The following is a 12,028-nucleotide window of genomic DNA, read 5'->3' on the forward strand; positions in this document are numbered from 1 at the left end:
TAGTGGGAATTTTGGTATCGATCCAATACCAAGTAAATACTGGGCCAGTATCGCTGATACCAATACTGATACCAATACTGATACTTTTTAATTTCTAAGGTTGATGTATCATCAAACTGCTGACCTAAAGGTATTTTGTGATATATTTTTTTTTATTATGTTGTGAAAACATAGGACAGAATTTGGGCAAAGTTTAAAGGTGACTGCAAAATACTTTAGTGTCATAATAATTGTGTTCAGAAACAATACAACAGTAACAAAACAAATTTTCCCCATAACTAAGTTGTATAGAATTCTTTTCTTCAGAAAATAAAGTGCAAAAATTATCACCTTGAGGAAAAATTTAAACAAAATCTTTTTTGAGGTGCAGAGTTGAAGACTACAATAAAAAAACTTCATTAATAAAAGTTCTCCCATTATTGGACTCATTTTTTGAAATAGTAAAGTATGAAGAATTATCACACCAGAAAAAATGTTACACAAAGTTTTAAACCAACTTTTTTTTTGGTGTCTGCTTGCTTGTTTTCCAGGTGCTGCTGAACCATGTGACAGTGCATCATCAAAACTCAGGAGGGGGAGGTCTATGACACAGCAGCACGTACACATACAAAGAAACAGTCAGGTCGCCACTTTTGTACAACCACAGCAGTCAGTGCATGCAGGAGAAAAAAATAAACTGAAGTATCGAACTTTTTACACTGGTATCATTTGATATCAATACCAATGTTGGTATTGATGTTATTGATATTTGGATCGATCCGCCCACCTCTATCGTCACCACCTGCACCATTGTCTTTCTGTGTGGGAGAGACCCAGGAACCGGACACCTGACTTGGCACGTCCACACAAGCAAATTACAGGTATTTGATGCATACCTAGTTCATAGAAAGTCCTCCAGGTGCCAGAAAGTGAGTAAGAGTCTAGCCAAGCTTCACCCTCATTGAGGAAAAAGCTTTATCTATTTAGCGTTTAGTTTCACTTTGGTCATGTTTTTCTTGCTCCATGCTACATATGGAGCTGCTCTGAATAGCTTCTTCAACTGGCTATCAACACTTAAGCTGCGTTTCCACCAAGCAGTCCGGGTCGATTCAGTACGGTTTGGTACAGTTCAGCCTGATCCCGTTTGCGTTTCCACAGCAAACTGTGCCCTCTTGTGGTGGGCGGTGTGTAAGCCGGATGCCGGAAGCCGCAGCTGTTAAACAATAGCGTGACGCCATAGCAGCTTGCCCCGCTAATAAATCCAACAAAGAAGAAAAACGCGACACAGTAAACAAAGAGCATAGATGGAAGACATGCAGCATTTCGTCCTCTCTGTGATTGGCATGTAGCTCTTTGATACAAAGTGCAATCAAGCTTTGTTTCAGAGAAGTCTGTGTGCCACCAGAAGAAATGCAGCCGCTGTCGGGGTAAGTGGTGATTCTTTTGACCAATCAACAGTCTGCAGTGTGTTGCTCCACCTTCCGAGAGCGGATCGGTTCAGTCTGGCACCCATACAAAAAGTAGGTCGGCTCGTCTCGGTTTTTAGGGATCTGTCCCGGGATGAGTCAGTAGAAACGCCGCAAAAAGCGCGCCGCACCGAGACAAACCGAACTGGTCTGCTTGGTGGAAACGTGGCTTTAAAGTCTCTTGCACACTGGAAGCACTGTAATTGGCCGATGTAACTATGTCTACTCCCTGCCCCGAAACAAAACAATACAACTAAAACATCAACATACAGGCAGAGGAGGGGGTTGAGGCAGACACAGACACTGACACATACATATGGAGGCCCAGAAGTGACGATCAGGCGGAATTATTTAAGTTGACATTTTATTTTTTAGGAAAATCCTGCAGACTCTACCTTTAGCAGGTCACTTCTTTTAAAAGGATTTTTTTAAGGATTTTATACCTTTAATTAGAGAGGATAGGACAGTGGATAGAGTAGGAAACCAGGTGAGAATGGGAAATGACGTGCGGGAAACAGGCCACAGGATCAAAGATAAACCACATAACCACCAGGACATCTGGGGCCCCAAAGAAGTCACATTAAAATAGAAACACACAGGTCAAAGATGAATTTGCAGAACATGTCCTTAGTGATTGAGGCTGAGTGCTCTCAAGAGCTGAAAATACACAGATGCCATTAGAAAGAAAGGAGTGTTGCAAGTTTTCTGCCCACCTCAGAGACAACTTTCCAATGATAAGTTGTCAGAGCTTCCTTTTTAACCATAACACAGCGCATGTAGTCTTGACTGTGTTTTTAAGAGTTGTTGAAACTGGTTAAGTTGACAGAGTGGTGCAGTAGCAGATGAAACGTTTCTTAAAGAAGTCAGACTTCATCGTGTGTTTTTCTGCCACCGTATCAGAACCGGATTCTGACTTAAAGCCTCTGGATTTGTCCGGTATCCTATCTGCTGTCAGCTCTAAGCTGCGGGCCTGATCCTCCCTTGTAATGTGGTTATTTATCTTGGAGGATCCATTCTGACATGCACGCTCACATACTTAGAGCATGCACAGCCAGTGTGTGCACAAAGGCACACCAAATTAGAACCACATTGAGCTTTTGGTCGCCGTCTTCTGCGCTCTGAGACAAATTTAGAGTGGATGAATTATCTCTTTTTTTTCTGTCCTCTAGTCTCCTTAAATCCGCCTGCTTCATCATGCAGAACCCGACTGTCCCTTATGACTTTCCAGAAAGAGAGATTTGCTGATTGCCACATGGCAGCTGGCAGCCAGCAGTGGCCTGTCGCGGTGCTGTGGTCGTGGGTCTTGAATGCACAGAGAAAATGTGATATTTGGAGCATCCAAACAAAGGATGATCTGTTTTGTCGATTTTTAACTTTTAAAATCTTTCAGCAGATGCTGGAGGATGCACACGTGTTATTCACCTGTTCTGTGAAAGTGTACGTGTGGGAGGATGTGCAACAACCCAAACAGTTGTTATAGTATTTAGCTTTGAAACCTCGATGGATCCAGGAGTTGCTGCAGCGTTGCCATTCATGTTTAATTGAATAATGAGTGGCCCGATAGCGTTGATCTGGTATTATCTAAGCTGTGTGTTCACATGGTGGATGCATAAAACTGAGAGAGGCTGTGACCTCTGAGGAGCTGTGAATATCTGAAGCAATATTCCATACATCATATTTTCCACTTTCTGCAGAATGTAGAGCAGAGCCCGGTTGTCTGGCAAGAAAAGCAGACTTTCTGCAGTACCACAGATCCTGACAGGCACGTAATAAATCTCCAAAGATGGAGCCGGGTCAGAAGTCATGGGCTTTGTAATATAGAGGTAATAATAAAGAAACGTGAGCGTGTATTGATGACAGAGCAGCCTGACTTCTGAAAGATGGCAGAGGTCACGAGTGGTATGTACGAGTCTTTTTCTGTCTTTCTTAAACTGCTCTGACCTGGTATGGAAGCTGCTGTAACTTAATAAGCCATTTATGGCATCGTCAGATTGGAAAAAGAGGGTGGAAAAAAATCTAAATTATTGTCTTTTTCCATTCTCAAAATCACAACCAGTCCAAGTGAGGAAACTTGCACACACTCGGCTGGGCTGTGAAAGACCTTCTGCTCTTGGCTGTGGCAGCAAACGTTTTCCGATTGTATGCACCTCGAAGAAAATAAAGGAAAACCTCCCGATCCTTAAACTTTGACATTTATTCAGAAAAGAGTTTTTTTCCACCTGGCTGAAGGTGATCATACTGCAGTGAGTAGAAGAGTAAAAAGCAGCTCACATCCTGTTCGTCTATCAGGTGTGTAAACTCACTTATCTACATGGTGGTATCTAAGGTCAGTCCATTCTTTTTGGCGCCATTCTTTGACACAGTTTCTCTCCGTGTGCGTGTTGGCAGGTAGCTCTGATGAGGTGAAGAAAAGCTACAAAATGAAGCAGAGGAAGGACAAAAGTTTGATGACAAAAGCAGAGCAAGTGTCCCTGACCTATACTCCTTTAGCAGATCGAGGGAAACAAAGGAACCAGAGCAGAAAGTGAAAGCAAACTGATTTCAGACTAGAAAAGACGCGTTTGATTCCATGTGTATTTTGGGGATTCAGTCTTTAAATCATAGTACAAATTAGTAAAAACCTAAAAATGAGACGTTCTTAGAAAGTGTTGGAGCATTTTGGAGTGTTTCATAAATGTCAATGTGCTCGTTTTATACAGTGTGTGTGACACACGCCTGGTGCAAAGTGGTATTTTGAGGATTCTAGTGAGTTGGAATAAAGAAGACACACATTCCTTCACATCTGTATTTGGTTCAACCTCTCAGCCTCCCACTCACTACTTTATTTCTTATAAAATTTTAGATTATTTTACAGTTTTAGACTTTAAACAAAAAACATGTGAGAAGTTTGAAAGGACACTTTGATCTGACTGAACTTTTATAGACATCTGGAGGTGTCACAAACCAAAAAGTGGTGTATTTTTAAACCTTGTGTTGACTTTTGTGAGAGTACATGCAAATATTAATCCAAAAGAAGTGCAGAGCAAAGCTGCAACATAATCCTGTAAAATGATGGGTATGAAAATGTTTCCTCCGGAGTTGTATCGGAGTGTTGAAATTAGGATGTAGGAATATTCAAAAAGTACTTCTTTCGTTTTCACCAGAGGGCAGTTCTGTCTCATCTGTGTTTTATGGATTCTGGCGCGATCGAAGCCGGGGTTCCACAGAAAAACTCTGTTGAGGGACTTCCTCAGGAGACACACCTCCTCTGGCATCATTTCCTGTCTCGTGTAATGACATGTGCGATATAATCAACTGCAAAGGTGGGTGTGGATATTGGAGTACACACACGCACGTGAAAGCAGACATGTGTGCGCCTTGCACAAATACACACACGCTCCTTGTCCTTGAGGCCCAGTTCTGGCTGAGAGTTTTGGCTGACCGGGACCGAAACTGACATGAGCGAACACACTTACACTCAGGTTTTCACCCAAACAGATGCAGAAAATGGAACCAATTTGCTGTAAACAATGATATATTTCACTTCAAAGACAGCCCGTCAACATGTGTTTGTGATGCAGCAGAAAGTCGAGTCAGAAAGCGCGACACATGCTGCAAAGTGCACGTTCCTGTCAGCTGGTCTGGGACGCACGTGATGTGTTTTTTGTCACTGGCAGAGAGATTATTTATAGCTGGGATAATGAGGGACATGGTTTCCTTGGAGTAAAATGACAGACATTCACTTCACACTCACTCAACCTGTTGGAAACACACAACTTTATGACTCTTTCAATTACCCATCAAATCCTGTTCAGTGTGTTCCTGTTTATGGAGCAGTGTGGGGACCTGAAGTTGGAGACACACCTTCACTCTGGGTACTACACATTTGTTCCTCCTGAGTTTATGTTGTAGCTCAGACTTTATAGTTGGATAAAAAAATAAAAAGCCAGATATAAATGTTCTTAACAACTATTTCTGTTTTGATAAAAAAGTGAGTTTAAGTTTGCACATGGATTACAAAGCCTTAGAAAACGTGTTCAACCATTCATCAAGTCTTTAAAACATTATCTAAACTGACTGGTTTTACAAATAGAAACTGTTTGTCTATTGTATATTTAATTTTTCACTCTCCATTTTCAAGAAATTATCCTTTCAACACCAGAGCTGTTTGGGAATTTTTTTCTGTCGACACATCTCAGAAACAATCAAAAACGCCTGCATAAGCACGCCAAGCCAGCAGGTGGTGAGAACTTGTTTTCAGTCCATCACATCGAACTCCATATGAGTATATTTTGCACATGTGTGATGAGGGTCTTCTTGTGCAGGAAGTGATTTTAAACAGCCTCTCGCTGTGCACAGATCAGCAAATTAAAAAGCACTAAGTGTATGACATTTATTTAGATTCATTTGCCCTTACACTGTGGTATCATGATAAAGACCAGCAAGGTTTCTTTCTGATCTTGGGCATAAACAAACAGGTAGCTCGCTATCCGCACATGCAAAACATATGAACGACAACTGCAATGCACAAAAATTTTCAAAGTTACTGCTGCCCACATGACAACAAAAAGACAGTTTGGAAAGGTCTCTGCAAGGGACGCTGATATGACAGTGGGCTAGATCCCGCCTGTCACGAGGTTGGCTGGAGCACCAACCCCTGGCTTGTGACTCTGGCTCACTTGATCTGCCTTGAAAGGTGATAAAGTTTTTTAGGAGGTTTTAACCCTTTGCGCAAGATTGGGTGATGTCTATATGTCTTTTTGGCTTATTTGCACAAGTTCTGCAGGCGCAAAAGACATGCAACCCTGAATTTTTCCAGCCAGCTGCAGCTGAAACTTTCGCTTCCTTCTGCTCTCATACTCCTGGTCCCTCCCCCCTTAAACTCTCCTGCGGCCTTTGACTGTTAACTTTTGCACAATGGCGGTGAAGCTATGGATGGCAGCTCCTTCCAACCATGATGAGCACGTATGTGCTTTGAAAAAAATTAATAGTATCTTTAATGAAAAGAAATGAGACCCCTTGAAAAGAGATGCTACATCTCAAAGGGATATAGTAAATAAAATAAAATTAAATGGCAAAAACCACTGACAAAACCCCAGCTGCAGTGAAACAATGACAAGATCCTTTAATTCAGTATCATAACAGGCTTGAGTGGGTCAGTCAGACGTGCAATTAGCAGGCCTGCAGTCTGTCAATCAAACCTCTAGGGTAGCAGGTCAGTTATTACGTCCTGCAGGGTATAAAGTGAGAAACCCTGCAGGGAAGGTCAAAGTTATGCACACACATGCTTATGCATTAGCAAAATGACACTACTGTTAGTGCACACTCAGTTATAAACATGAATAGTGTTAGATGCATGCCTGTGGAGAACCAGATTTGCAAACGTTCACGTGAGTGTCACATCTAGAATAATAAAACTGAGATCCCTGGAGAGCATGAAATCATTCTCAGTGTGAGACTAGCAAAGGGAGAACAATGAAAAGTGTCAAAAGGCTCCTGCAGATGGAAAATAGGATCACTTGGACCTCTTGGAGAAAAAATGAAGTGAAAAAAATGAGGGAGATGGGGTGGAGGTTGCAGAAAACTGACTACTTGAGAGAGCCAGAGTGAGGTGGAGAGAAAGAGAAATGGGAGAACAGGGAGGGTACTGGGAGTGGGTGTGTCCAGCTGTGCCTGTCCCCTCCCTCCATAATAGAGGTATAGATGGTGCAGGAGCATCCAGAAGTCCAGTCCAGTGAGCTGCACTAGTCCTGAGAGCCAACAGCTCAGAGAAGTAGTCCAGCCACTCCAGAAACAGATCCTCAATCCTGCAGCTGCAAACCAAACAGAGCTCCATCATTCCTGAGAGACAGCTTCGTTCATCTGCACTAGAGCACCACTACACCTACGACTCAGCACAGGCTTCATGATGGGGAGGCAGCAACACCCTCACTGCTTTCTGGTGCTTCTCCTGGTTGTCTTCAGTGGGATGGCTCTTACCGGGTCCCCTGCTCCACGCAGGAGCAGAGGTGAGTGATGCTGTATCTTTGCATGATGTGATGTTTGGTCATGTGGTGTCCTCTGCAGTCTGAGACTCGTGCAAGTGAAAATAGAAATATATGAGGTTACTTTTCTTTTTTAGCTTTTAGATGCAGTTTTGGCAAACTGATGCTAGGGTATTGCTGAGAGGATGGTATGTGAAAGCTACAGGGGTGGATGTTTGTACCAAAGTTTGAAGACAATATGCAATTTTTTTTTTTTTTAGCTTTTTTAAAAACAATTACTGGTAGTATGTCCACTGATGGATGGGATTTAATAAGCTCTAATATGGGAGGAAAACTGTCTTATGGGAGCTTCAGATGTGAAATCATTAAAAGAGCATATATATAAAGGAAAAATTTCACTTCCTTGGCATTTGCCTTGCACCAACTGTTTCTCTGAGGTGTTTTCTGTTTCAAACAAGCCAAACATTCTGTGCTGCTTTGCTGTAGTCCTCCTGAGGACTGCAACTGTCCCATGTTTGCATCACATGTTGCACACTAACTATCACTTTTCAGCACTTAAAATGTCAAAGCTTAAGTTGTCGCAATAAAAACTACACATTGTTTGTATCAATGCTTTCCAAGAGACCCTTAAGTGTATTGAAAATAATGATAGGGAAATTAATCCACCAATTCTGAAAATTGTGATGAACCCAGAGAGGATGGTTCTTGAGTTACTTGACGGAGCTCAAGTGACGAAGAAACGTTTAATAAGCTGGAACGAGATGAGCAGACTCAAAGACGGGGTCAGTTACCGCTCGCAGGTTTTACTCAAAGTGTTCCCAGGTCTGGGGTCAGAGGTCACACTTGTAGACATCATGATGTTCCTGGAAGTGTTCCCACCAAGCTGACGATCTGATGAGGTTACAAATTAGATCAGTGTTTTCATTCCTTCAGGTGAAGGATTGTTTTTATGGTGTCTTTAATTCCAAGCAGATTTCAGCCCTCATTAAAGGATTTTACTGATCTGTCCAAACAGCATTTTTAAAATCCAACACAGGATTCGAATGTTGTTGCAGTTTTTAAACTTTAACAAACCACATCACCTCTTAGAGGCTGGTGTCACTTGTTTGAAGATAACCAGTGTCACAGCTCCCTCTCCTCTCATCCCCTACATGGACTGTTTTCTTTTCCAACACGCCTTCAAGGAAAGTCATCATGAAACTTTCCACAAACTCTTTCCACTTATTATCTCACTGCCGGTCAGTGCACGCTCTCACACACCCGCACTCACACACACTGACCTCATGTTAAACCCCAGTGCCCTTTGCAGACTTGAAGAAGTGGCGGTAGACTAACAGACTGAGGTTGTTATGAAGAGATTAGCTGTGTCTCGACGGCGTAGGGTTCTGGTGAGCTTGGCTTGCAGACAGTTTTTAATGTGAAGTTTTGGAAGCTGGATGAAAGGAGCTGTGTGTGTTCCTGCTTTGGGTGGAGAGTGTGTATCTGTGTTCGTCTTGGACCAAGTCTTTGGTTTGGGGATAAAAGATGTAACACAATACAAGCGAGGTGTTTTTGTTTTTCTGTTTTTGACGTATTGTAGAAGAAGTTTCACTGTAAAATGGTCCATGTTTGTGAAGCTTTGCCTTCTTTTTAGATTCAGTCATACCCATTTTCCAAGGTTTGGCAGCGTTTTTAGATTTAGCCTCAAGATGAAAGTGCTAATCATGCAACACTTTCAGTGGATGGCAACACATTTTAGTAAAGTTTAAACTAACTCTTATTAGAAAATGGTCTCAAGGTTGCACCAAGTGTTTTAATCTACAAAGTGCTCTTTTTTTTTTTTTGCATGTAATTTCTGAATTCACTTCCTTGGTTGGTGATTCTGGTCAAGACTCTCCCACCAATGCAAAGCTGTCTCTGTAGATCTGAGGTGAAGAAAGTATGCAACAAATAGATAGAAATGGTAATACAGAGGCGTGTTTCTTACTAGAGTTGAACAAACAAAGTTTTGTGGTACTTGACCTGTTTTATCAGACTCTAAATAAAAGTGTGATGTCCAAATCAGAGCAGTGAATGATGGATACCAAAGAATGATACTTGAGTTGACCCTGGTCGGCTGTTGCAAGAGTAAGAAGAACTATATTGCACTGTTGAGTTTCCCAACTGTGTCTGAGGTCATCGTGCGTCATGATCTTTGATGATTCAGAGTCAACATGAACTGCAAGAAGTTCACAGTGGTTAGTGATGAAGCCTCAAAGCAACATGGGTCTTGGTACAGGCAGGTTTTTTGTGTGCTCTCTCCAGTACCCCAGCTTCCTCCCACAGTCTAAAGCATGCTCATCGAGTTGATTGGTCACCCTAAATTTGCACATGGGTTGTTTGTCTAAACATGCTAACGCTGTGATTGGCTGGTGACCTCAGAACGTACCTCCCTTGCAACCAGCGACAGCAACAACAAATGTCAAATGCCAAAAATCGAACTAACACCCATGAGCTGATTGTGCATCAACATACATCAAGAGCTGAAGGCATCAGGAGTCAACTAGTTTAAAGGATGCATTGCTTGAGCTCGACAGATGGATGCACAGTTGGTGAAAATACAATAGATTTCAATCTCTGATAGCCAAGTGCTAACATTTCAGTCTTCTATTGTCTATTCACCAGAAAGAAGACACAAATCTTGTTAAAGATAGGGATGGGTACCAAATTAGGTACTTTTATTGGTACCAACCGAATTCTGTCAGAAGTACCGGGTACCGATTCACATGAAATCAAAAGGTACCATGTTTAGGTACCTAAATGCATCCTTGTGACTGTAAGAAGGTGAAAGGGCAGGTGATCAACTGTGCTGGACATGAACACAACATTACAAGTTTATATATTGAAGAATAAATATGTTAAATGGAAAATAATTTACATTTTATTACTAAATATACTGATATTTTTTACCACATCAACACACAAAAGTACCGAAAATTGGTACCGTCAAGTACCAATACCGATTGCCAGGTACCGGGAATTGGTACTGTATCGTTTCAAATGTGAAAAGGTACCCATCCCTAGTTAAAGATGTTATCAGAAATGTATTCTTAGCCTAGTAATTTTGTCATTAACAATGACGATTCACCAATATTTGTCATTATCTTCATCGAGCAAGTCAACACAGCTCATTGGATAGGCAGAGTCAGTGAAATTAAGAGCTTGGGAATGACTGTTGGAAAACTATACGGCTGCAAAACTTCTGAACAAACGTGAACACATCGTACATACAGATGCTCATGGAGACTCCCCTGATGTTGAGAGAGTCTCAGGTTGATGCTGACACATATAGGACAACAGTGATGGAGTAAAGGAGGAGAAGGATGGGATGGAGCAGCGCCACAGGGGAAGAGGAAACAGCTGTTGCTCTGTTAAACCTGACAAGGGAGATATATAGTTCGAGAGCAGAGGGACCAGCAAGGCCAGAAGTATGATCCCAGGCCCAGCTTGGCCATGCTGGACCAAAAGAACCTAAAAGATATTCAGAGGGCTGACTTTCAACAATCTGCAGGGTTGAAATATTCCCATTAGAGCTAATATAGGTCAGTTTAGTCCTTTCCTTGCCAGCTAAATTATTTCAAACCCTCAGTGCTGAAGCTGGCGCGAGGCTTGGAGACTTTTTCACACTTCATTGCCTTAAATGAAGGTGACTGTTTCACAAAGGAGCCATAAAACATCTGTCTGTGTCTCCAGTGTGCAGGGAGCCAAATCTCCTCCGCCTCTCCTCTTCCAGAGCAGAAACCTGAGAGGCTGAAGACAGTGAGCCAGAGCCGCATGAAATCACACACCATGCACGCGCAGGGGGGTATTAGATGCGTGTGTGTGTGTGGTATGACGGGTGTCATCTACAGTCAGTTTGACTGATGGTGCAGGCATGACATAGCAAGAGTTTATACCCACATTTAGTCAGGGGGATTTACAGTCAGCAGAGCTCAGCTGTGACGTCCAGCTAGTCAAGAAAAGACAAACAGTCACGGCTTCTTTACTCTCCTCTCCTGTGAGGAGTGTTAGAGCTGGTTTTCACTTAATTCGGACACAAAATCAACCCTGGGATCCTGCTCTTTGAGGGTTTATCATCAGATATTTATAGTTTAGAAGTCGACACATAAGAATGAGGCTGATTCAGTCCTCGTCTGATCTGAGAACATTTGAGCTCAAAGCAGCTGCCAAAGCTGGGAACGTGTGGTTTTGATCACATCAGGCTCTAAATCACCATGTCCTCATGCCAGCACGACTCATACTGTACAGATGCACATTTTATTGTTTGTTTTAAAACACATAAACATATCATGTTGCTCGGCAGCTGAAAGTAAAAAGAGTTTGTCAAACTGACAAATCCATTAACCCACTCCCACACCCAGTGGATCATCTGATTCTGGAGATTTCTGGAGATTGAGCTTCCATCTGATGTTGTTTGTACTTGTCAGGCCTGTGGGTTTACATCTCCCTCTTACAAGTACCAGGAAAGATTTGTAAACCTGGTAAAATGTTTATTGAATGATGTGGCATTGTTTATTGCATAATCTATTCTGTTTATTGGCTGACGTCGAGCGCTGTGATGGATTCGCCCGCTCGGTAATTGTTCCTAAATTCTCTGCAGGA

At 42.2% G+C, this 12,028-nt stretch overlaps 1 protein-coding gene across 7 annotated transcripts in view; it reads left to right on the top strand.

Moving 5' to 3' along the window:
• The first annotated feature begins 7,166 nt into the window (after positions 1–7,166).
• The window catches only part of LOC141808867 (target of Nesh-SH3-like), a 30,858-nt gene continuing 25,996 nt past the window's right edge, over positions 7,167–12,028 (top strand). For all 7 annotated transcript variants that reach the window (XM_074695617.1, XM_074695621.1, XM_074695618.1 and 4 more), the window contains exon 1: positions 7,167–7,432. In XM_074695617.1, the coding sequence (XP_074551718.1) occupies positions 7,330–7,432 (103 nt within the window). In that variant the 5' untranslated portion in view covers positions 7,167–7,329. The remainder of the gene's footprint in view (positions 7,433–12,028) is intronic.

Source organism: Halichoeres trimaculatus, unplaced genomic scaffold, assembly GCF_033239565.1.
Source record: "Halichoeres trimaculatus isolate MK-OKI-2021-1 unplaced genomic scaffold, fHalTri1.1 fHalTri1_scaffold_19, whole genome shotgun sequence".
Classification (NCBI taxonomy): Eukaryota; Metazoa; Chordata; class Actinopteri; order Labriformes; family Labridae; genus Halichoeres; species Halichoeres trimaculatus.